General features: G+C 36.9%; 1 protein-coding gene across 6 annotated transcripts in view; it reads right to left on the reverse strand.

Annotated features, from left to right (window-relative positions):
* Nucleotides 1-2353: 2353 nt before the first annotated feature.
* LOC148279222 (uncharacterized) overlaps nucleotides 2354-25628 on the reverse strand; it is a 31984-nt gene continuing 8709 nt past the window's right edge. For 3 of the 6 annotated variants that reach the window (XM_088230275.1, XM_088230274.1, XM_088230276.1), the window contains exons 9-23: nucleotides 22997-23114; nucleotides 21879-22034; nucleotides 20570-20715; nucleotides 19437-19783; nucleotides 18117-18300; nucleotides 16440-16547; nucleotides 15584-15707; nucleotides 12998-13110; nucleotides 10910-10978; nucleotides 9589-9707; nucleotides 7735-7801; nucleotides 6080-6160; nucleotides 5186-5356; nucleotides 4137-4311; nucleotides 2354-2624 (exon numbers count right to left, since the gene is read on the reverse strand). In XM_088230275.1, coding sequence (XP_088086401.1) covers nucleotides 2502-2624; nucleotides 4137-4311; nucleotides 5186-5356; nucleotides 6080-6160; nucleotides 7735-7801; nucleotides 9589-9707; nucleotides 10910-10978; nucleotides 12998-13110; nucleotides 15584-15707; nucleotides 16440-16547; nucleotides 18117-18300; nucleotides 19437-19783; nucleotides 20570-20715; nucleotides 21879-22034; nucleotides 22997-23114 — 2101 coding nt within the window. In that variant the 3' untranslated portion in view covers nucleotides 2354-2501. Of the gene's footprint in view, nucleotides 2625-4136; nucleotides 4312-5185; nucleotides 5357-6079; nucleotides 6161-7734; nucleotides 7802-9588; nucleotides 9708-10909; nucleotides 10979-12997; nucleotides 13111-15583; nucleotides 15708-16439; nucleotides 16548-18116; nucleotides 18301-19436; nucleotides 19784-20569; nucleotides 20716-21878; nucleotides 22035-22996; nucleotides 23115-25628 lie in introns of those variants that run through there. The other 3 variants (XM_088230277.1, XM_088230278.1, XM_088230279.1) reach the window with 3 other exon arrangements.

Genomic DNA, 25628 nt, shown 5'->3' on the forward strand with positions numbered 1-25628 from the left:
AAGTAGTTCATTTTAATTTTTAAAAATCGATATTTTTTCCAGAATTTTAACCTCGAGTTCCAGGCCTAATTCATTCGCAGAACTGTAGTCTTCGCCCGCCTGGACTCGGACAAGTTTTAAATACATAAATAAATAAAATAAGTTTAAACGTACAACCCTGCCGATATTTCACAATTCATATATTATAATATTTATTCAAATATTTACATACAATATGATAATAGTTTGTCAAAAAAAAAATACATACAGTCCATTCAAATCTTTAATAACCTTCGCTTGTGTGTAACAATAAATTTTCATACAAATTATTCTAGTGTGCTTACTAACACAGCTTGTCCACCACATACCGCACACCGCATCCGAGGACATAAGTCTCCTTGGCGGCGCCCACACACACGGAAAATTTGCTCGTTGCCGAACGAAAAGAGCTGCCCGAAGGAGCTCCCTGTAATCCAGTGGCGTTAGCATTGTGCTGAAAGAAGGTAATCCAGAAGTACGTAATATGCACCTTGTTGGATTGAGAAAAGAGGGAAGTGAATTCTTCACTGACTCGGATTAAATTAGGCATGATCAATTCGCCGAAATGATTGCGAAACTTTAAATTTATTTCAGCAGAGAGGGAAAACATTTTTGAGAAGGGAATATGGAAGTCTGGGCATTTACAGGGCTTATGACCTGTATTGGCTGGTTTAAGTGGCCACTTTACACACTGTGTAACATTTACCATTCTGCCCATGTTTGAACATCCACATTTCCTCAACTCTTCCATATGTTGACTTTTGTGAAGTAAAAGAGCTGAAACCTTTATCACGTGGGTGAGATTCATCCGGCTGAACCAAATCACCTACTAGGCAACGCCTGAAAATACTTTTCAATTTAGGTCATAAACTCTGTAAATGCCTCGACTTTCATATTTCCTTCTCAAAAATGCTTTCCCTCTCTGTTGTGATGAATTTCAATCTTGACACCGTATTTTTCCGAACATAAGACGCACTCTGAAATTCAACCCAAAATGGGAGTGCGTCTTATCGTCCAAAACGAAGTAACTCAGCCAGATGATTTATTTATTTATAAACAGACATTGTCCGTTTATACAATTTACTGGGTTTTAATATTACAGTAAAAGAATAGTTCAAATCATTAAAAAAGAAGAAAACAAGCATTGACAAACATAAGGGACATCGAGACAAGATCTGGACTATTTATTTAGTTTTTTTTATTTATTAATATCCCTACAGAGATGAGGTAGAATTTTTTCATATTCAGGATTATGGATATTCGAGCGTTTACAGGGCTTATGACCTGTCATTGGCTGGGTTAAGTGGCCACTTTACGTATTACAACATTCCCCATTCCGCTTATTAGCGAATATCGACACAGGTAACATTTTTTTTGATTTCTGTATATATGTTATTAAATGAGAAACCATTCACAAGCGTGTTGGAGCGCCATCTATGTATTGATATTGAAGTTAAGTATTTTTAATTAGCATATTACTTTATTTTATGTATTTAAGACTCTTCCGAGTTAAATTAAGTACTAGTAATCGCCTGCAGATGACTCTGCAATTTATTTATACTTATATTTTGACCAGATCTTATTACACAACATTATTTTTGGTACGTGTATTTTGTACATACACAAATCTGGATTTCTCCCAAGGGGGAGTAGGTATATATTTTTTATTAATATCTAATATTAATAAAAAATATATACCTACTCCCCCTTGGGAGAAATCCAGATTTGTGTATGTACAAAATACACGTACCAAAAATAATATTTATTTAGTGCTCGTTTAAATCCTTGTAAACTTAAACCAAAAAAGTCCAGATGATCTTGTCTCGAGTTAACAATACGACGAAGGCGGGTCATTGGAGAATTAAGGCCATGGTTTGTTCTATGCTGATCGATGAACAGTGCTTCATTGGTTCTCAACCTACGAGTCGGAATATGGAATTTTACCTGTCCCAGTAATGATGGATCGTATTATTTGATCGATTGTACCATTTAGTGTGCCGAACATATATATGGAGTTAATATTAGTTCTACGTTTTTGTTGACTAGAAATATTGAACATGGACTCTATATCAGCATAAGAATAATTGCCCCTCTCTAGTCCGAGCATCCACGCTACTTTTCGACAAAGGTCTTAACAATGGTTTCGATCCTTTTATTTAAAAATCAACAGACGGAAGAGTTAAGAAATATGAAATAATGTTACATAGGCAGAATGGTGAATGTTGCACGGTATGAAAAGCGGCCACTCAAACCAGACGACAGGTCTATAAATGCCTACACATCAATATTTTGTTCTCTAATATGTCCTTCATCATTGCTGTGAAATCCAGTTTTTGTCCGCAATCGTTTGTATAAACTCAAAACTCATCGTTTGCATAACGTCGACAACATTATTTTCGCAAATGTAAATTTAATTATCAGATTAAAAATAAGATGTAGCGCTGGGATTACGTAGTGCTGATCGGAATTTATCTTCCAGCCGACTACAGGGCCTCCTCCTGGATCTCCAGCAAGGTCTGGTCCTGCAGGCCCCGCAGGGACTGCTCGAGCGCCGCGCGCACCTCGGCGCCCCCCTCCACCTCCAGCACCACCAGCTGCCCCGAGTGCTGCGGACAGGGAGACGAGCATTAACCCTTCCGGACGTGGATCCGTCCCCGGGGTGCGATTACGAATCTTCTCGTGGGAGTAAAGATAGAAATCCACAAAACATGGAATAAATATAACTGCGCTGCAGATTATTGAACCTTTTCGCTACTAAGATCCCGTCAAAAGTCTGTAAATAAAATTTGTTTTGACAAATACGTAGAAAATATAGAGACTTCCCTGAAGACCAATGCAAAAGTTTTGTGGTCATTTTCAAATTTTAAAAGATCTAATAACGAAACTTAACCTAGAATAATGCACTGTGGATGTGTTTCTGTTAGTGACGGCATGCCTATTTGCAATAAATTCAATAATTATTTTAATTCTGTTTATATACTCGACTTGAAAAAAAAACTTTTTAAAACACTGTAAAATGAAATATTTGTCATTGTGTAATAAAGCTTATGTTCCTTTAATTGTGTTTATTTTATTATAATATCAAAATTTTGAATTGGTCATCTTTATTATGAAAATCCCTCTCCTCCCCTCCTCCACTCTATTTCCTCACCCCTTAACCTTCTTACGAGCTGTTTCTCGTGCCTTATATAATATATGATTTTTCTCTTTACTGTGTATCATGTTCTCTCATTATATTTGTGAAAAGCTTTAACTGGATGTATATGTACTATTTTTTATGTTTTGTATTCTTATATAACAACTGTTGTTTTTCCTTAATAAATAAAAAATAAAAAAACATCTTTGCATACAGATCTCGCTTCCTCTACATTCATACATCTTCTCAAGCACGTGCGCCGATTATTCCGACATTCAACATGTCCATATTCAAGTATTTGTTGGATTCGGTCATGCCATGTCTTTCTCGGTCTTCCTCTATTGCTGCATCCATCAACATTCGCATTGTAAATAGTCTTAGCCGTTCTTTCGCTGTCCATTCGCTCTGCATGTCCAAACCAGCGCAGAGCTCCTTTCTTGATTTTGTCAATAATGTCTATCTCGGCCTTACATAATGTGCGGATCTCGACATTTGTGCATCTATCGTACATAGTTTTACCACAAATTCGTCTGAGAGATCGCATTTCGACAGCATTCAGCCTACATTCATCCCTGTTTTTCCTAGTCCATACTTCGCTCCCATACATCAGAATCGGGACCGGGACTCCACTGTGAACTGTTAATTTTGCCTCTTGCGACAAACATTTATTTGCCAATGTTGATTTAAGTGCACTGTTCACTCTGTTCCCGGCACTTACCCTCCTTTCATCCCTAGTAAACATACTTCCCAGATACACAAATTCCTCTACTTGTTTTAGTACAACTCCATCCACAGTGATTTCACATTTAGTCATACTTACATCACTTTCGATTTGTCGACATTCATCAGCAAATGGCTTCCCTCGCATACATCGTAGACCTTTGTTACCAAGAATTGCAGTTCCTCTTTGTTGTTAGCAAGAAGCGCGGCATCGTCAGCATACAAAAGACAATTGACATAAACACAAAGATTATTAAAATACCTTCTGTTTGATGTGACTGTTGAGATTGGACTTGACATGGAACATTTTGGAGCAGTGCGGACACGCGTGCTGGCGTTCCCCCGTGTGGATGAGACGGTGATTCTTCATGGCATGCGAGCGACGGAAGGCTAATCCGCACACGTCGCAAGGGTACGGCCGCTCTCCCGTGTGGATCCTGCCGAAGGAATTGGTTTACTTCACAAACATCAACAGATGAAAGAATTGAAGGAGTATAGATGTTCAAATATAGGCAGAATGGTGAATGTTACAGTGTGTAAAGTGGCCACTTAAACCAGCCATTGACAGGTCATAAGCCCTGTAGATGCCTAGACTTCTAAATAACCTTCTCTTAAATGTTCTTCATCTCTGTTGTAATATGTTGATTGGTTTAGGACACGAAAAAAGCTAAATAGACCACGTTTGGCAAGCTGTTCCATGTTTATCTCGGTCTTCCTCGTTTTCTGCATCCATCAACATTAACATCGTAGTTCCTTCTAGCTGTTCTTTCGCTGTCCATTCGCTCTACATGTACAAACCAACGCAGCACCCCTTTCTTGATTCTGTGAATAATGCGTGTCTCAGCCTTGCATAGTTTGCGGATCTCGACATTTGTGCACCTATCATACATCGTTTTATAATTTTTTTTTCTTCATAATTGTTTTTTACTGCCATATACACGTGTTTCAGGGCCAGACCGCGAAACTTCAGAGGAACATTTCTCATGGTAAGCTTTAAAAAAAATCCTAGTGAATTTTTTTCCAAAAAGTCATTTGAAAAAAAAAAATGTAATCTCAAAATGTAGTCAATCCTTAATTTCTTGGACAAGCAGTCCCTTCACAAACCCCTACCCTTCTCCTACCCAGCTGCTTCCCTGGTCTGCGTCTGGTGCGTATCACTTTGTTGGGCGTTGGGAAGTTTTGCGGTCTGGCCCTGTGTATAATAAAATTTTGCGACTGCCTTTTTTCTAAATGAGAGTCTGATTTTTACCTTTTCTCTGGTATTGATCATGTTCAAGTTGGCTTTGTTCAATGATGCAGACGTATGTGTACCTGTGATGCTCGTTCCTCCGCCCCTTGGTACGGAAGTACATAGGGCAGTACGTGCAAGGGAACGGTTTCTCCCCGGTATGGCAGCGCCGGTGACCGAACAGCTCGGCTGAGGAGAAGAAGCTCTGGCCGCACTCCTCGCAGGAATGGGACTGCTCCTTCAGGTGTACGCGCCTGAAATATACAAATCACAAACTGATAGCGCCGGCAGACATTGGATTTCATTGGGCGTGTATTTTCACAGTCACAGAGTTTTGTTAGTAAATTAAATCTTGATAAAGAAGCTTGTATAGCTTTGAAACCGGTTTGTAGAAAAGGGGAAAAAATTGGGGTTCGAACCGTCAGTAGGGTCGCAGTGAGTCACCTCTTGCTGGAGGGTGTGGTTCTATAAAATGCTGCAAATGCCCAGTTGCATTCCACCGGCAACACTACTGACTCGTTAGCGTCCACGTCGAAAACCCCATGCGATGGGATCACACTCGTAACGATGTGATCGAAGCAGATAACAAGAGGATGAAAGGCAACCAGAACCAACCAGCTAAGGAAAGGTAGCCCCGACAGAAAAATCCACCAGAGAAAGCAACGGGAAACCACTTTAGTCATTTTTTCCCGGAAATCACTAGGGCGGGTACATCCAACGAGCCGTTGTCCTGGTCTCGGAGTAGCGCAGGACCGAGATGCTTTCGCTGTAGTGATCGCCAACATCGGGGGGACCTGATACGGCACCACGGGAGGAATAGAAAAAAAAAGTGGATAAAAACAAAGTAGTTTTATATTTATTAAGTACAGTAAAACCTCATTTGACGATGCACATTCCACTTGCGATCGGATCAGAGCACAACACGGAGATTTCATTGAAAAAACGCTACTAAAGATTGATTGATTGATTGAACTCACTTGTGATGCGTGTCCAGGCCGGCGCGGTGGGCGAAACCATTTCCGCAGAGATCACACAAGTATGCTCCGCCATTGTGGATTCTATAACATACAAAATTATAATTAGCACTGGCAGTGTTCAATTGAAACATATTACAACAGATATGAAGAACATTTTAAAGAAGGTAATGTAGAAGTACAGGGCTTATGACCTGTCGTTGGCTGGTTTAAGTGGCCACTTTACACACTGTGTAACATTCACCATTCTGCCCATATTTGATGCCTAGACTTCTATATTCCCTTCTCTAAAATGTTCTTCATCTCTGTGTAATACGTTAATATTAACAGCTCCCCAGGGAGTTGATCCAGTCCTCGTCTACAAAAATTTGGACAAACTCTAAATACTGTTTATAGATAAATCCACCTGGTCCATGAAGAGGCATAGAAATTGAAAAAAAACTCATTTTCAGGCGTTGCCTATTGTGTGGGTGAAATAATTCAATTAGATGAATCTCACCCGCATAAATAAAGGTTTCCGCTCTTTAACTTCACAAACATTAACAGATGAAAGAATTTAAGGAATATAGATGTTAAAATATAGGCAGAATGGTGAATGTTACACAGAGTGTAAAATGTCCACATAAACCAGCCAATGAGAGGTCATAAGCCCTGTAGATGCCTAGACTTTTAAATGTTCTTCATCTCTGTCGTAATATGTTCATATTAACAGCTCCCCAGGGAGTTGAATCCAGTCCTCGTCTACAAAAATTTGGACAAACTCGAAATATTGTTGATAAATCCATCTGGTCCATGAAGAAGTATAGAAAATGAAAAAATAACATTTTCAGGCGTCGCTTAATATGTAGGTGAAATAATTCAATTAGATGAATCTCACCCGCATAAATAAAGGTTTCAGCTCTTTAACTTCACAAACATCAACAGATAAAAGAATTGAAGGAATATAGATGTTCAAATATGGGCAGAATGGTGAATGTTACACAGTGTGTAAAGTGGCCACTTAAACCAGCCATTGACAGGTCATAAGCCCTGTAGATGCCTAGACTTCTATATTACCTTCTGCGATTTAGCCTGCTGCGACAGACATGTATTTTGATTCGAGTGCACCATTCACTCTGTTCACTCTGTTCCCGGCGATCACAATCTTTTTAATATATTTCAGAGTGGTTAGGCCGATTGAAAATGTGTCACAGCGTAAATAAATTCCTATGCCTGTCTCCTATGCCTGTTCTCTCGCCCACTTGAATCCTGTCCCTTTTGCACCTTTAAAGTTCTAATAACTATTGAGTTGATGATTTTGCCACTTGGGGTCAGTGTCCGATTTGACCGCGATCGAAGTGCATGTTCGGTTTGAAGTTTTGCCGCTCGCTCCGCCTTATCGCCGCCTCAGCTAAGCTCGGAGAAAACAAGAAAATCAACTAAAAAGGTCAGTCCATTCACTCCGTTTCCTTGCATCCATTTGCGCTGTGACATTTGCAAAATTTTATATACCTACTGCCGAGAACCAGCTCACGCATCGCCACAGAGTCATTCCTATAAATACATCGTTCGTAATAAAACAATTAGCCATATTTTTCGATCGGCCTGCGTGGATACCAAAAATGATGAAATAATTCCTTCAGTACATACAGAATGAGAAATAGATTAGTATATCTTACCTCATGTGGCCCTCCAGGCCGACCTTGGTCTGGTAGACTTTATAGCATTCCGTGCACGAAAACGGACCTGAAAGTCAATTGCGTAATCACACGCCGACGTAATTAGTCAAACATTGTTAGAACGATCAGGGAAATAGCGAGATCTCGGGCATAGTGAGGAATCATTTGTTGACATTTTACTTTGTGGACGAACGAGCTTCTTCTCGGACATACCTCTTCTCTTCAATTGTTTAAAAACATCATTTTCGAAATAAGAACCCAAGTAATAAAATTTAAATGGGAGGCTAACTGGGGTTTTCGGCGACAGCATTGACAAAGTTTCCCACATATGGTTGAAACTGCAAAAATTAAATCAAGATCCGGTCTATCTCAATGGCTGTTTTAATCTAGAAAGACTTGCACCAAAAAAGTCCAGATCTTGTCTCGAGTTCGCAATGCGACATGATCGGGACATCAGCGCGTGCGAGCCATAGTTTGCGCTGTGCTGATCGAGGAACGGCGCATTATTATATCGCAACCGGCGGATCGGAACATCGAATGCCACTTGTTCCAGTAACGATGGCACATCAATTGAGCCATTCAGAAAATCAAACATAAATATGGAGTCAATGTTATTCCTACGTTTTTGTAGACTTGAGATTTTTAACAATGAATCCATTTCATACAATTCTTTCTCTGTTTTTGATGTGTATTATTATTATCTTATCTCTTTCTGATATTAATTTATCAAATATTTTTGTGTACCGTATATTATATTATTTTCACATATATACTTACTGTTAACTAATTTTCATTATTTGTTTTTAAGAATAATTTGTTGATAACATTTTTTTTATGCTTATAAGTATATGAAAATGTATTTATTTTTTTGTTTGAATTCTTTACAAGTTATTTACAATTTTCTTTTTAACAATATTTTGAGTTTGTCCAAATTTTTGTGGACAAGGACTGGATTCAACTCCCTAGGGAGCTGCTTATATCAACACATTACAACGGAGATGAAGAACATTTAAGAGAAGGTAATATAGAAGTCCAGGCATCTACAGGGCCTATGACCTGTCAATGGCTGGTTTAAGTGGCCACTTTACACACTGTGTAACATTCACCATTCTGCCTATATTTGAACATCTATATTCCTTCAATTCTTTCATCTGTCGATGTTTGTGAAGTTAAAGAGCTGAAACCTTTATTTATGCTGGTGAGATTCATCTAATTGAATTATTTCACCTACTTACTAGGCAACGCCTGAAAATGTTATTTTTTCAATTTCTATACTTCTTCATGGACCAGGTAATTTATCAACAATATTTTGAGTTTCTGGCCACTTAAACCAGCCATTGACAGGTCATAAGCCCTGTAGATGCCTAGAATTCTATATTACCTTCTCTTAAATGTTCTTCATCTCTGTTGTAATATGTTAATATAAACAGCTCCCCGAGAAGTTGAATCCAGTCCTTGTCTACAAAAATTTAGACAAACTCGAAATATTGTTAAAGGAGAATACATTCGCTACATCGTTAATAAACAAATTAAAATGAAGGGGTGCCAGATGGGCACCCTGGGGTACTCCTGATGTAACATCGATACTGGCTGATAAACAGTTCCCATCCAATCCTAACCCTTTGCTGTCTTCCATATAGATAAGGTTCTATGAATGACAATAACGGGTCTCTTAATCCAAGAGCATGTAATTTAGAAATGAGAATTTTATGGTTAACTTTATCAAATGCCTTTGCAAAGTCAATATTCACCGCCAAATGATATAACTGGATGACTTAGGCGGTGATATTACACACACGATGATGGATTGCCGTCGACGATATTCTCTTAAATGTGTAAATAAATGGCGGTTACCCGGTTTTGTTTTGAGCTGCATGAGGGTACTGTCCCCGTGGTGCAGTTCCCTGTGCTTGGCTAGATCCTTCCTCAGGCCGTATGTCTCCCCGCAGTCCGCACACTTGTAACTGAAACTGCTGTAACCAAAATGAGAAAAATAATTCCATTAAGTCCCATATTTACAGGTGTCGCCGAGCAGGTAAAATAACCCAGCGTTTTAACAGAGTATGGAGTCCCTACTTCAGAAACTTATAAGGTACTCAATGATTACTACGACTGTCCCCCAGGGGCGAATCGTCCATATAAGTGATTATGCACAGCTTACCATTATATTTTAATTTCGATATTTTATGGTAACTATATTTATAAGAAAATAAATAAAATAATTATTATTTATTTAAATCACCACCATCATTTATATCTTCCTACAAAAAAAATATCTATGAAGTGCGCCCAGCGCCCAGCCCGTTCTCAATGATCGATGACATTTCATGAACACATAGAGACAATCAGTTAATGCATTGAAGATGTTAGGATTTGTTTTGCGTACTGCCAGGGTTTTCTAAAATACCCGCGTACTGAGAATTCTTTATAACTCCTCGGTGCGAAGTAGACTCGAGAGTGGCTCGATGATTCGGGGGCCACATGAACTGAAGTACTCTCTTATGATAGACAAAATCCAAAAGAAGTTTCTGAGATATCTCTACATGAGAGAGTGCGGGTATTACCCTCGGCTCTACCCGACCGAGTTTCTCCAGGGTATGCTCGGCTACGACAGTTTAAAGACTAGAAGGAATGTGTATTTGACTACACATTTGTATCCATTGTTGCGCGGTATGATAGATAATTCTGAGATTACGATGAGCATTGGTTTGTATTTTCCTGATAATTACCTAAGACAGCGAGAGCACAGATTGTTTTATATTCCGATATGCAGGAGCACCCTGCCGTTGGAAGGGTTATCGCTACGCTGAACAACATCGCTCTGGATGTTGATCTGTTCCATGTATCCGAAGGGGTTTTCCGGAGCAGGATTCTCCTACTACTTTGACATGAGTCTCTTTCATGTATTTTTTTATTTTTTATAATATGTACGTATTGAATATATGTTTGTAATGTATATGTTATATTTAAAATAAATTAATTGAAAAAATATATAAAATCAAAAAAATACAAGGCAATAGGTTCCCGGGGATCTTGGACGTCCACGGCCGACAGTTCGCCGGCAATCCAGGCGGACCTGACCTGGGAAGACATGCGGGATTTGTCTGGATTTTAAGTGCCTGATGCTCAGCATTGTGCGAGACGACGAAGAAGGAGGATACAGTGAGAAACTTACTTGGCTGACTTCCTTTGCATCTTTAGAACTTCTGGATGAACTTTTCTTTTGTGATGTGACAGCTTCGAACTGGAATACAAAAATATGCAAGTTCATTTAAACAAAAGATGTTTGCAAATAAGTAAGTTCAGTGGGTTTAAAAAAAATATTTCTTATTTTATTCATTATCTTGTTTTGGTAGCATTTATGAGCACCCAAAATTTTGTTATTTTATCAAGTTTTAAATGTATTAAAGTTCATGTTTATTCTTTAACTGAATTTCATTATTTTTTTCTTTTTCTGCTTTTAAAACGCCCTACCCATACGAACGTATGTAATACGTCCGCGATATTATCGCCCAAACGCAACAAGTCGCATCCCGTACGTCCAGGTACAAAAAAGTATACCCGCAACAACAGAAACGTTCGAGATAAGTCAAATTGTTCCTATTTAAATTTATTTCAACAGAGAGGGAAAAATTTTTGAGAAGGGAATATGGAAGTCTAGGCATTTACAGGGCTTATGACCTGTCATTGGCTGGTTTAAGTGGCCACTTTACACACTGTGTAACATTCACCATTCTGCCCAAGTTTGAACATCCACATTTCCTCAACTCTTCCATCTGTTGACTTTTGTGAAGTAAAAGAGCTGAAACCTTTATCACGTGGGTGAGATTCATCCGGCTGAACCAAATCACCTACTAGGCAACGCCTGAAAACAATTTTTCAATTTTTATACTTCTTCTTTTACCAGGTAGTAATTCAACAATGTTTGATTATGTCCAAATGCTTGCAGACTGGCTGGATTTCCTCCCTAGGGAGTTGTTTATATTTAAATTTATTTCAACAGAGAGGGAAAAATTTTTGAGAAGGGAATATGGAAGTCTAGGCATTTACAGGGCTTATGACCTGTCATTGGCTGGTTTAAGTGGCCACTTTACACACTGTGTAACATTCACCATTCTGCCCAAGTTTGAACATCCACATTTCCTCAACTCTTCCATCTGTTGACTTTTGTGAAGTAAAAGAGCTGAAACCTTTATCACGTGGGTGAGATTCATCCGGCAGAATGGTGAATGTTACACAGTGTGTAAAGTGGCCACTTAAACCAGCCAATGACAGGTCATAAGCCCTGTAAATGCCTAGACTTCCATATTCCCTTCTCAAATTTTTTTCCAAATTTGTCAAATTGTTCCTACTCGTCCTACGCATACTAATGCGTAATACGGCGAGTTTAGTATTTCAAGGTTAGTCGAAGTTAATAGATGTGTTCGTGTTTTGTTTGAATGAGGAAGGAATCAGTAAGTCATAATTCACAAGCCTCTTCATATTTAGCGGTTCATCTTGAAAGCATAGTGGAAAAATGGCCCAAGAAAACGTGTCAGTGTTCATTTTGAGCACCAAGAATCGCTGGATACGTCAGTTGCATTACATTCGATACAAAATATATTTGAAAAGTTTGTGATGTGTATTTTAAGGTTAGTCGAAGTCAACAGATGCGTTCGTGTTTTGTTTGTATGAGGAAGGAATCGGTAAAAAGTCATAATCATGTAATAATGTATAAAGTATCAATGATGTGCATAAAATTAATATATATGTATATGTATGTATAAAATATAATATAAATATGTATGTGCGAATACATATGTATATATGTGTGTGAATGTATGGTTATGAATGCATTACAAGTGCCCCGACTCAACACGGATTTTCTAGCGAGTCGGAGCAAGTTCACAGACATGGGTCGTTCCTGATTGTGCCGCTATAAACTGTGTCTCTGTCCTTAACAAATGTATGTATAATGTAATTAATAAATAAATAAATAATAAATAAATCCACAAGCCTCTTCTATTCTATAGAATATTATTACAAAAAATTATCCGGCGACATCTTATGTTGACTTACAGAGGACAAAAAAAGGGTCATAAATGAGTCTATTGTTTTAAAATGTTGTCTGGTTACTGAGTAATATTATTTTTTTTAAATCCGATGATTTTTTACCTACTTTTTGAACAATAAACCATGGCGGTTAAAAAATATTTGAAACCATTTTATCTGGCTTTGTTGAATTTTTCCTTTCTTCTTAATAGTATTTAATTTTATAGCCTACCTCTCCGGGAACTCCTCGAGGCATATATTGCAGGTGTAATGTCCCCTCATTTCGTGCTTGTTCTTGCGGTGGACCTGCAGGTACGTGAAGTGGAGGAACGTCTTGCTGCATATCTGGGGAACAATTACATTTTACATTCTACAGTCACCGTTATATTAGTACAGTTCAGCTCGGGGCCGAAATACGGCAACTTATTGGCAAAAAATAAATAAAAGTACAAACAGTCGAACTTGGTATGAGGAAGCATTAGTCGACACTTTAGTTTGTGGTTTCCTCCATATTATGAGCTTCTTCTCGGACATACCGAACCAAAATACTGTCAACAGCTGAGCAATTCTTCAATAGGGTATTATCACTCGGGAGGAATATCGGATTTAACCTACTCTAGAAATAAAAGATTTTTTAAAGATTCTCCTAGTGTTTATATAAACCCTTATGATGAAAGTTTTCTTTTATTATTTTCGTTTTGAAAATAAGGTCTTTCGAAAACGATCGTTTCGTAAGTTGGTAATAAATTTTGTCACAGAAGTTCACGAGTAATGCATTCATTTTTATGTTGGTAATGCCACAGGCCACAGATAAAAATATAAGAAGAGTTGTTTGTGCATCTTATCTTAAGCCCCCCCCTTACCCACTCCACACTCCACTTCCAGGCTCTGACAGATGAAAGTGAAAACTAATTACATCTTACATCTCGAATTTCTTTTATTATTACCTCTTCTAAATATTAATTTATTATGATAATTATAAATCACAACTCGTAGCGTTTGATAAGTGACAGGACGCCGTAAATGTAAACAAACGACACATAGAAAAAGGAAACTATCGACAATACTCTATAAAACCCATAGACATTGATGAAAAAAAATTTGATGATGTCACAAAACATCCGAAGACGTCATACTTGATGACGTCACAAATTGTTTGTTTTTGGCACCATTCAAATGACTATAATTTAATCCTTTATATCTCCCTTATTTCTTAACAGATTTTAATAAGAACAGCACCGATCGCCTTGTGATTTTTTTAGATTAATTTATCAGCTAATAAAAAAATCCATGATAATTGTCAATGAGGAAGTTCAGTGGTTTTTTTCAAATTTTTTATTTGTTAATAGACTGTTAAAACTAAGTCAAAATTATTTTTTTTTAATTTTTACATATCGTATTATCGGCGCTACGATTTTTTAAAGTTTTGTATTTCTGAAATAACTCCGCGTGTGACGTCAGAGGTTCATTTCCGCTTATTCTCATTCAGTTCTTCCCATTGGTCCAGAAGCGACAAGCAGACCGGAAATCTTCCATAGCTCTCAGATCATAGGTCGATTCACATGAACCAGTGACGTCATTTAAAGTAGTGCGTTTTTATCAAAATATTTTTTATTATTTTTTCTGTACATTTTCAAGAAACTTTGCCGTACAATTTAATGCTCTAATTTTTACCCCGCGTAAGAAAACATTTTTTGTATCCAATTTCCCGTAGGGCTGAAGTTCCTCATTGTTTAAAAACATCATCATCATTCCCTTTCCACTCGTACATGCGCTTTGTAGCTGCACGATGATTGGTTATCTAGCTTTCATATATCAACTTTAAAATACCTAAATTTTGTAAATCGGGTCTAGAATTCCAATCGTCTATACGCTTAGTAGCTGCAAGACGTGTTGTAATCTTACTCTTTTTTATTACTCGTATTATTATTTTTTTTTAAATATCATTAATACAATAAACTTATTTGTCAATTTTTAAAATGTGTAAATGGGGGCTAAATTTTTAACTGTAGCTGCAAGACGTCCTGTAATCTAGCTCCTATCTGTTATAATTTTTGATTGATCTTAATTGAAAACGAGGAACTAGAATCCCAATCGTCCATGCGCTCTGTAGCTGCAAGACGTACTGGGATATTTATTAATTGTACAGCGCCCTTGAGGTGATTTTCACAAAAATGGCGCTATATAAATTATCCAACTATATATATATATATATATATATTTCCGCATCTAATGGTGCATAGAGCACTGCATCGGTCCACCAATCGCACCGTATCTCGATCATTTTTTATCACAGGAAGGTAAGATGATCAGCCTTACGCTTCAGGTGTCAGACAGTTATCTTCGACTGTCTATAAAGAAAAATCGATATTTATGTAGGAAAATGAGTATATTTGCATGAACATTTAAAGTACCTTCATCGGTAACCTATAATTGAACGTGTTTTAAAAAAAAAATGTATGCATATTCTGCTTTTCATACAGAAAGCATCATTTTACTTTGTGGGTAAATTTGAAGATAAATGTCAACTTCCCATTGTGGTCGAGGACGATGAAATATTTCCATTTCATGTCAACCATGCCGGGAATTGAACCGAAACCTCTTGCATGGTAGGCAAATGGCCATTATTTAAATAAAAGTATTAAATAATTAAATTTTCTATTAAAATCTTTTCTTCGTTTGCACCACCGGAGGCCAATCACAGTGGTAAACTATAACACAGAACATCCGGGCCTGAGAGAAATCACATTTGAATTATTGGGGTCTCGCCGGGAATTGAACCCTCTGAGAAAGTACAATAGGAATTAAATAGACTCACATGACAGAGGAAGTATTTGACAACGGGGAATTCCTCGTAGCCGCTCATCTTGCTGGCGCTGCTCTCGGGCCCGTCATCGGCACTTGATTTGAAGAATCCGTGCGAGGTCTTGTGGGATGTTACTCTAGAAAAAATTGTTTATATCTTCGATGCTTTTTCAAGTTAAATGGAGTGTCCTCCATAGGATAATGCTATTTGTTTTGAGTAAAAACAATGTTTTTAATTCTGGGTAAAAAGTATTTTTGTTTTATGTAAAAGTGCTCTTTGTTCCGAACAAAAAACAATTTTCATTGTTTTGGGTAAAACAATGTTCATTGTTTTATAAAAAATAATGTTTTTAATTTTGGGTAAAATATCTTTTTGCTATAAGTAAAAGTGCTCGTTGTTCTGAATAAAAAACTATTTTTATTTCTTTGGGTAAAACAATGCTCATTGTTTTGGGAAAAATAATTTTCATTGTTTTGGGTAAAACAAATGATATTGTTTTAAGTAAAACAATGCTTTTTGTTTTGGGTAAAACAATGTTTTTAATTCTGGGTAAAAGATCTTTTTATTTTAAGTAAAGGTGCTCTTTGTTTTAAATTAAAAAAAAAATTGCTCTAGATAAAAAACAATGTTCATTGTTTTGGGTAATACAATACTTTTTTTGTTTTTAAAAAAAAAAACTATCTTAATTTTTTTGGGTAAAACAATGTTTTTTTAGTAAGACAATGCTTTTTGTATTTGGTAAAAAAAATCTTGGTTTTGTTTTTAGGTAAAATAATGTTTGTGACTTAAGTAAAAGATCTTTTTGCTTTGGGTAAAAGACCTTTTTTTGAGCAGCATCCTTATTATTATAGTAAAATCATGTATTTACCTGGCATATGTGGAATATGCGCCATTGCAGACGTTACATATGTAGGGCAGTTTCTTCCCATAGTGTAACTGCCTGTGTTGGATCAGAGCCTCCTTTTTACAGAACACCCTGTAAACAAAAATACACATGACATTAGCAAGCATTTTCCCTTTGAGGTGTGAAATTCAACACTTTTAGTATTTATGAAAATTTAAAAAAAACACCGCGGCGTGTTCACGTCGGTGCGTTCGCCGCAAGTGTGCAGCGGTCGTTCTCGTATATCTAAAAAGACTATAGTTGGTTAAACAGCAAACTGTGAAACGGGTGTAAAGAAGAGAATTGAAGGGATTGGAGTCTGGTGGTCCTTGTGGGTACACGAAAGATTATAAACAGTAATTTTGGGCATCTATTATGATGCGTACCACTTAGTGCCTCGGAGTAATAATGCGCTAGCTATAGAAGAGCCCTATCGTTATTTTATATAGAAGATAACCGTTACATATTTTTTGAGTGGAGTGAGGTCAGCAATTGTCCTTCTGGCAGAGAGCAATGATAACCTCAACTCGGACATCGAAGTTTGGTAGGAAATTTCATGTACCCATTTAATTTATTTATTTTTACATATATACGTCAAATGGGCATTTTCAAGGACATATTTGTGCATTAAAAAAATATTATTAAAAAAGTAGAAAGACTCAATGGTATATAGTAAACTTTGTGGGAGTGGAAGCGAGAGAGGCGTTTATAATTGAATTTGATTCAGTGATCGTTTGAAAGAAATCAAGACTGGTAGGTTTGTCGGCAGACCTGAGAATTCTGGGCATAGGGGAATGAAAACCATAGTTAGTTCTATGGTTATCGCTATGAAAGAGTGACTTTTGTCTGAGGTTCTAGTTGGGATACTTAATTTTATCGAGCTCAGTAGTTTAGGTGCATCAAAGAGTGAGTTGAGAATTTTAAATAGGACTAGAAGGTCGGATTTATTTCGACGGTCTTGAAGAGAAGATATATTTAAGCAAATTTCTAACTCATACGTATATTGGTCTCCGGATAAGCCCAACTCCAGCCTATCTTTCTTAAAAATCGACGTTGAACTGATTAAATATTTTTAATGTGAACATCATAATATGGCAACCAGATAACAGGAATACTCTAGGTGCGTGCGGACTAGGGAACAGAAAAGAGCTTTAAGGGTATTGATATTTTTGAAGTCAGTTGTGCTTCTGTTAATAAATCCAAGGAGTTTTATTGATAACATGTTCAATATGAATTGTAAAAGAAAGTTTAGAGTCAAGTATAATACCTAAATCTCGTATACACACATAGACACAGATGATAATATTTCATCGTTCGGTGAGTAGTCGTATATGTTTGGATTTTCCAGACAAAAAAATCTCATAACCTTGCTCTTACTCAAGTTGAGATGTAGATTATTGGATGAGCACCAGGATTATTTTGAGCTGTATGTAGTGTAAAAACTTCCGCTGGACTCTTTCCAAGTCAAAAGAGTTGCAGTTGTACAAAGGGCTCCAGACTGACGATGCATATTCCAATTCCGATCGGACCGAAGCACAATACAGAGATTTAATTGATGATGGCGTCGACTCGTTCTCAATAGGTTGGGTGAGTGACTACCAGAAATACAAAATGGAATTTGCTTTCTCGATATACCTCGTAAATGGATTAATTTTGCGCTACCTTTCGCAGAACTCGCACCGATACACCATGCTGACTCGGGTGGAGTGGATGCACAGCCTGCCCAGGGGGGTCAGCTCGCCCTCCATGTCCTCGCCGCATGGCTTCTTCACCTCCTCCTCCTCTTCCAACTCTCGGGGGGGCTCCTCGTCGGCCGACTCTTCGTCCCCTAGGGCGATGGCGCCTGCTGCATTGTGTATTTAATTTTGAATGAGATATTGAAGTTATCGGGTGTGGTAATGTCAATTCTATGTTCTGCTAAAAACGGCCAGGGCGCTTTCATACGAAAAACTGTAATAATCACTTTCTGAATAGTATTGATCACAAAAACAGCGTGTTTAGGAAGAATAAAGTCTTTACATCAATAAATTACGATGCAGAAAATTAAATAATTTGGCAATAGAAATATTATTTGAAGTTATAAACATAATGTGAAAAAGATAGTTTTGCCGCTATGTAAATGACAGTTGAAATTTTGTGGTGCCATACTAAAAAAAGTAATACCATATAAATAAAATTTCCCAATATTTAGGGAAAAAATCATCGTTTGTGTTTTATGCAAATTAAACATTTTATTTTCGTGTTTTTAAGGTTGAGTACCTACATAAAATTATTTAACCTTTACCTCACTAAGCATCCAAAAATTACACATGATCCGAACGGATCCTACTTGTATATGGCGTCAGGAGAATAAAACGTTGCAAGTGTTTATGAGCGTGCAATAATTTATTAATGTTTTCGCGTACGCATATTTTACTCATTCGTGTATTTTATTTATTTTTGTTAGTTTGCCGAATGCTTATGTACATAAAGTGAAATTGACCCTTGTATTATTTACGTCTTTTTATGTTTTAATATTAAAAAAACAAAAAACAACTATTTAAAAACAAAAACAGGTAAATGCTTCATTCTATTAATTTCCCGATTACAAAAAATAATCGACAGATACCTTTAATAATACTAGAGTTATCAAATTAAAATCGGTCTATGGGGGATTCAAATCCCCCCCTACATTCCGGCAAAATTAAACACGTTTTTTTTTTTAATTCAATAAAAAAAACACATTATAGAATTGCTTAAAAAAATACAAAATATTTTTAACTAAATCATTGGTAAATATGAATAATCCCCAATCATGACAGTTCTTACAATTTTTCTGCAGTATATTTAGTTTAGTCAAGTACAATAATTATATTTTAATGAAATTTTATTTTTTCCATGCATTTTCAATTTCCTCACTTTAGAGTTTTCCTCAGTTTTACACTTTTTTGTTGCTCCATTGAAAAACCAAAAAACAGGGGTTTTACTGTAGTTTAAACATACCTTCGAGATTATCACAGTCCTTCTGATCAATCAAAACATCGAACGTTCCTGCCATCGCGATTTCCTCTTTGTCATTCTCCGACGCTGCCATTTGAACATCTTCCGCAGGCTCTTCGGCGACGCCGCCGATCTCCTCGATGGCCGGTCCGCCGTCTTCCAAGAGGAGCCCGGCCGCCTGGAGCTGCTCTTCCACGGATCCCTCGGCCAGTTCCGCTTCCACGGACCCCTCGAATATGTGCTCCAGGGCTTTGCTCACTTCAGTCTCGGCGGATATTTTGTAGCCCGAGTCCTCGAGCTTTATTTGAACCTGGATCTGATAGTCCGTCTCCGAATGGTTCTGTTCGATCCTTGGGAAAAGAATACAAAGTTAGAAAGCAAAGACAAACTGAAACAACTTGCTAAAATCATTTCCTTAAATTATTTCTCGATAACCCTTGACCTATGTAAGTTAATGTTAAATAATATATTATAATTTGTTTTTTAAAAGGTGTCAGAGATTTGACCATTTATTTTTAACTGTGTTCAACTAAGTGTATTTTTATCTGATAATCTTTAATTGTATCTATCCAAGAATGAGTTTGCTAGCTCATGGGCATACAACTATGTTTTGTACATTTTTGTATTTTCATGATTTAACATGGTCGTCGATTCCGCCTAAGAACAAATTTTAAAAAGAGAGGATACTCGATAGACATCCAAGATCCTAAATGGGCACTTTTGCCCCCTGCAAGAGATGTATCGACTCGACCCGAGCAGCCTCCACCGGCCTCCTTAATTCCACCTCAACCCAGGAGCAAACTTCGTCTCCAGCGGAGTGTTTTCAGGCTGAAATAACTTGCCAAACGCGGTTCTCCAGTCTAAGGTGAGAAACTAAAATAGGGATTTCACTATATTGTTAGCTAAAATTTGAATATTAGCGCTACGCATACAACTTCCGTGATCCACCGCTGGGGGCGACCATGGCGCTCTAGGCAAACCAATAATAATGCGCCAACGGACGCATGCGCGGAACTGAGGATAGGACAAAGGATCGAGTTTGGCGTCACATCCGAATATTATATTACGATTTTGTATCGATTGATTTTGCGATTTTATAAATAAAGATTACTTAGTTAACAATAAATATTCCTTACTTGGTCTGCGACTGATCCTCAGCCAGCAGCCTTTCCAGATCGGCCTCCAGCTGGTCCCGGGAGCTGTCCTCGCGCGGCAACTCGTAGCCGCTGACCGGATTCCGCTCCACATCCTCTCGGCACTGATCCGATTCCCGGGCGTGGCTCTGCAGACCGGGGAAGGAAAATACTATACAAAGTTACCCCTGCTAGTAGTTTTGCAACAATGCTATTGCGATGAGAATTCTTCGCAAAGATTATTCTGATCTAAGATAAATAATTTATTTAATAGGGACTTGAATAACTTCTTGACAGAGGGTAGCATTGCCAGCATCGGGCAATACTACAGCCAACTTCATCGTGAAGCTCCACCATTATGACTTAGATCTTCCTCCTCAAGCTGACATTCGCACATGGCCCGGGTCCCGGGTATGGATTCTGAACAGATGAGAACCATCACAACAGTGCCCAATGCGCAATCTGCATACGGTCTACTAATGAATAAAATGACTCGCCTACAATCTGTATTGAATGCCGCAGCGAGACTTTTTTTTGGAATCTCCAAGTTCAGTCATATCACTCCACTACTTCGGGAATTACACTGGCTACGTTTTCCACAGAGGGTGGAATACAAACTCTGTCGGCTTATGCATAAGTCACTGCACAACTCTGCTCCGGAATATCTAAGGGAACTCTGCATTCCAGATGAACTAGCTGACAGACGTCTTAAGCTTAGATTAGCTACATCTACGTCGAAAAGAAAAGTTATACCTCTACGCAAACAGCGCACTAAATTCGGCGAACGCGCATTTGCGGTCGCAGGCCCTACGGCATGGAATGCTCTCCCAGCAGAGGTGCGAAACTGTGAGAGTGAAGTGATATTTCGGAAGAAACTTAAAACCCACTTGTTTTCTAAATCATTTGAATAAATTCTTAGCATGTGGTGACAAAGAACATTATTTTTCTTAAATTGAAAAGTTAAAATTAAATTAATATCTTTATATAATCACTTTGTTAAGCGCCCTTGAGGTATTATATTATGAAAATGGCGCTACATAAGTTATCCATAATAATTTTTAAAAAGATGTCTCAAATTTGTTCAGAATCCCTTTGGAAAACCAAGGTTTTTCTGTTACATTTGGTTTCAATTGGAAAGGGGGTCTTCCCCTTTCAAATATCTCGTAGCGCAGAACTTCCTCATTCTATGCCACGACGAAATACCTTCGAGCGAAGTCTATGCCGTGACAAAATACCCCGAGCGAAGTCTATGCCGTGACAAAATACCCCGAGCGAATTCAACGATTTGAACAGATAAGGTAAGACGGAGCACCTCAGCATCCGCCGTGGTCCTGAAGGCCATGTGGCAGCTGCGACAGGCCAGCACCGAGTTCTCCGAGGGCTGGGCCTCGTGCGCGAGCAGGTGCATGCGCAGGCGGCTCCGGCGGTTCATGAACTTCAGGCAGATGTGGCACTGGAAGGGCTTCACCTGGCGAGGAGAGGTCAACAGTAAATACAAATACTCCGTCAATCTACCTCCCGCGACACGAAGCGCAGACACTGGAGTCACTGCACTCTCCACCCTGATGATGCATGGATGAAGAAATATGGACACGTCTTCCCAAGTCAGATTCTCGTCCCAAAATTCTAACACGAAGTGCCGACGAACAGTCAGCAGTGGACGTCCAATCTGATGCCTTGTAAAGTAGGCGTTATTGAAAATAATTATTTGTTGATTAATTATTCTTTCTCATATAATAATTTGAAGATAAATTATAATTTTTTTATAGTAAAATAAATTTAACTATTTATTTATTTTATTACATTTACTAAGATTAGGGGAGCTCCCCCCATTTTAAGTATTTAATAAAAAAATCCTTAAATTATTAAAAAATTTCATTTGAATTATATTATAATTTTTGTTTTTTAAAACATATTTTTTTTATAAAAATATAATTAAAGGTCTTATTAATCATAAAATAAGGAAAGTTATTAACATAATAAAAAATCCCTCAACGGGATAAAATTATCTAGGTCTTCCAATAATAAATTTATTTTATATAAAAATTTTCAAGTATTGTAATGTAAAAAAAACTATTAATAGTATTTTTTGTGGGAGCATATGGTATCTACAAAGAGCCTCCGTGCATCTCTATCGGCTGCCAGCTCCCGCGCGTCTTCCCAAGTCAGATTCTCGTCCCGAAATTCTGACACAAACTGCCGACGAACAGTCAGCAGGGGACGTCCAGGACGTCGAGAACCTGATTTGTAAAGTAGGCGAGCGTGGAGCGCGATCTCAGGAGGCATCGCTCTGCTTGATGACAGTTGCCACCGGAGCTCGCTGCGTCCATTCTCAAATTACTTCATTGCTCCCACACCCAAGATCCTTCCGAGACACCGATTCTCAAAACTACTAATATGAAAACAGGCTGAGGAAAAGTGCAATTGTACCTTGAGATGGGTGATCTTGTGTTCCTTCAGGTTCTGCGTGTCGAAGAACTGCTTCCCGCAAACCTCGCACCGGTGGCGTTTCTTTCCGTGAATTCTCCCGTGGGACTTCAGTGAAGATCTGATGAAAAAACAAGTAATTTTTACAGTCACTCAGTACGAAGCACAGTAAAACCTCATTTTTACGTTCCTCAATTATACGTTTTCCCGCTTTTTTCGCCGAAATGTTCAGGACCCATTTTCCTTCGTACAAATATTCCCCCCAATCAACGTTTTTTACATTTTTCATCACCCTGGTTTTACATTTAAAATTTTTCAGAATTCAATTGATGTGTCAAATAGCCAAAATTACGTCATAATGGATTTGCGGTCCGCACGCCACCGCGTATGTTTTAAGCTAATGAAGAATAAAACATTGTACAACATCATTATACTTACAGAGGAATATTTTTCTTTAATGAAATGAACAAAGATAATAAAAATACAATATATTTATGAAAGAAGTAAAAATGACATCTATAATTCTTCTTTATGTAACACTGACTGAAAACATCGTTCATATCTTTTTTGTAATTTATTTTTGTTATTCTAAAAATATTATTGATTAAAATAAAATAATCTATTGTAAGACGTCACTCCCCATTGTGTACACGAGAATTTTATGTCCAAATTTTTTTAGACAAGGACTGGATTCAACTCCCTGGGGAGCTGTTTATATTAACATTTTACAACAGAGATGAAGAACATTTAAGAGATCAACAGAGAGAAACATCAACAGATGAAAGAATTGGAGGAATATAGATGTTCAAATATAGGCAGAATGGTGAATGTTACACAGTGTGTAAAGTGGCCACTTAAACCAGCCATTGACGGGTCATAAGCCCTGTAGATGCCTAGACTTCTATATTACCTTCTCTTAAATGTTCTTCAGCTCTGTTGTAAAATGTTAATATGTATTTAATTTAATGTAAAAAATTGTATTTAGTTGTAATATGTATTTTTATTTGTTATTAATAATAAAAAAATAAAAAAAAACAGGTCAACAACTAATAAAGGATAAATAATTGTCTTAACTTAAATTCAAAGCAAGTGCAGAGTAATTGACTTTTTTGTTTAAGTGTCCTTACTTTAGGATTAGTTTTCATTTCAACAAAAACGTCATATCGACTTGTACAAATCATGATACGAAGTTGACAAGCGTTTAGGAACAATAAAGTTTAAATATCAATAAATGGCGATGTTTAAAAAGTAACAATAGAAATATTTGAAGATATAAAAAGATGGTTTAAGAAGTTAAATCATATTAAACCATTAGAAACTGTTCAAAAATTTATCTTAAAAATAATGCTTCACAAAAATCGCACTTTTCCCTCTTTCCAATTGTTCCAAGAAGCAAAACTTTTAAAAAATAAAATAAAATACTTAAACTCATTAAAATAGCATTATATCAATTCATTAGTTAACCCATAGAAAATTTGTTGATAATGATCCTTAAGATAAAAATAACTTTATTTAATTTACTTACATATAACTTTGAATTATATATCCTTACCTCTGTTCTGTATAAATACATTTAACTTTTTAATAAAGATACTAGTCTCGAAGATGTCACTGGATATTCCAAATTTGTGGATTAAAGTATCACTCGTGTTTTATTTATATAATAAATTAAAATGAACTTCCATCAAGAATTTTCACTTACAAACTTAAATGTTTTAAATATATTGTTTTCAATGTTTAAAATATATATTTAAGAACCAAAATTTATTTGCAAGCAATTCAAATAGATAAGTCAAAGAAGGAATCGTGTGTTAGAAATACCACATTGTAAAACGAGGCTCGCACAGAGACATGCATATTTTATTGGCCCAAAAATTTAATTATTTTTTTTACTGATAATATTTCATTGATTCCAAACTTTCAAAATTTTCCTTCTTTTAAAAAACACGCACTATCCTGGATTCAAACTAAAGATATGAACTCTTTTTTTCTATGATTTATTTTGTTGCCCTTTAATAATAAGGAATATTTTTGTGTTTTTTTTTAAATATTTTTTATTTCCTTTTTTAATTACTATAAAAAAAAATACCATATTATCTTTTACACATTTTTTTTTTTTCTTTCTTATGTTATACAAAAATATTATAACTGTCCATTATTTTAACATTTTACAACAGAGATGAAGAACATTTAAGAGAAGGTAATATGGAAGTCTAGGCATCTACAGGGCTTATGACCTCTCAATGGCTGGTTTAAGTGGCCACTTTACACACTGTGTAACATTCACCATTCTGCCTATATTTGAACATCTATATTCCTTCAATTCTTTCATCTGTTGATGTTTGTGAAGTTAAAGAGCTGAAACCTTTATTTATGCGGGTGAGATTAATTGAATTATTTCACCTACATACTAGGCAACGCCTGAAAATGTTATTTTTTCTATTTCTATACTTCTCCAGTTGCTTAGTATGTAGGTGAAATAATTCAATTAGATAAATCTCACCTGCATAAATAAAGGTTTCAGCTCTTTAACTTCACAAACATCAACAGATGAAAGAATTGAAGGAATATAGATGTTCAAATATAGGCAAAACGGTGAATGTTACAGTGTGTAAAGTGGCCACTTAAACTAGCC

Source organism: Micrasema longulum, unplaced genomic scaffold, assembly GCF_059751315.1.
Source record: "Micrasema longulum isolate JH-2025_06_02 unplaced genomic scaffold, ASM5975131v1 h1tg000745l, whole genome shotgun sequence".
In the NCBI taxonomy this organism is placed as follows: Eukaryota; Metazoa; Arthropoda; class Insecta; order Trichoptera; family Brachycentridae; genus Micrasema; species Micrasema longulum.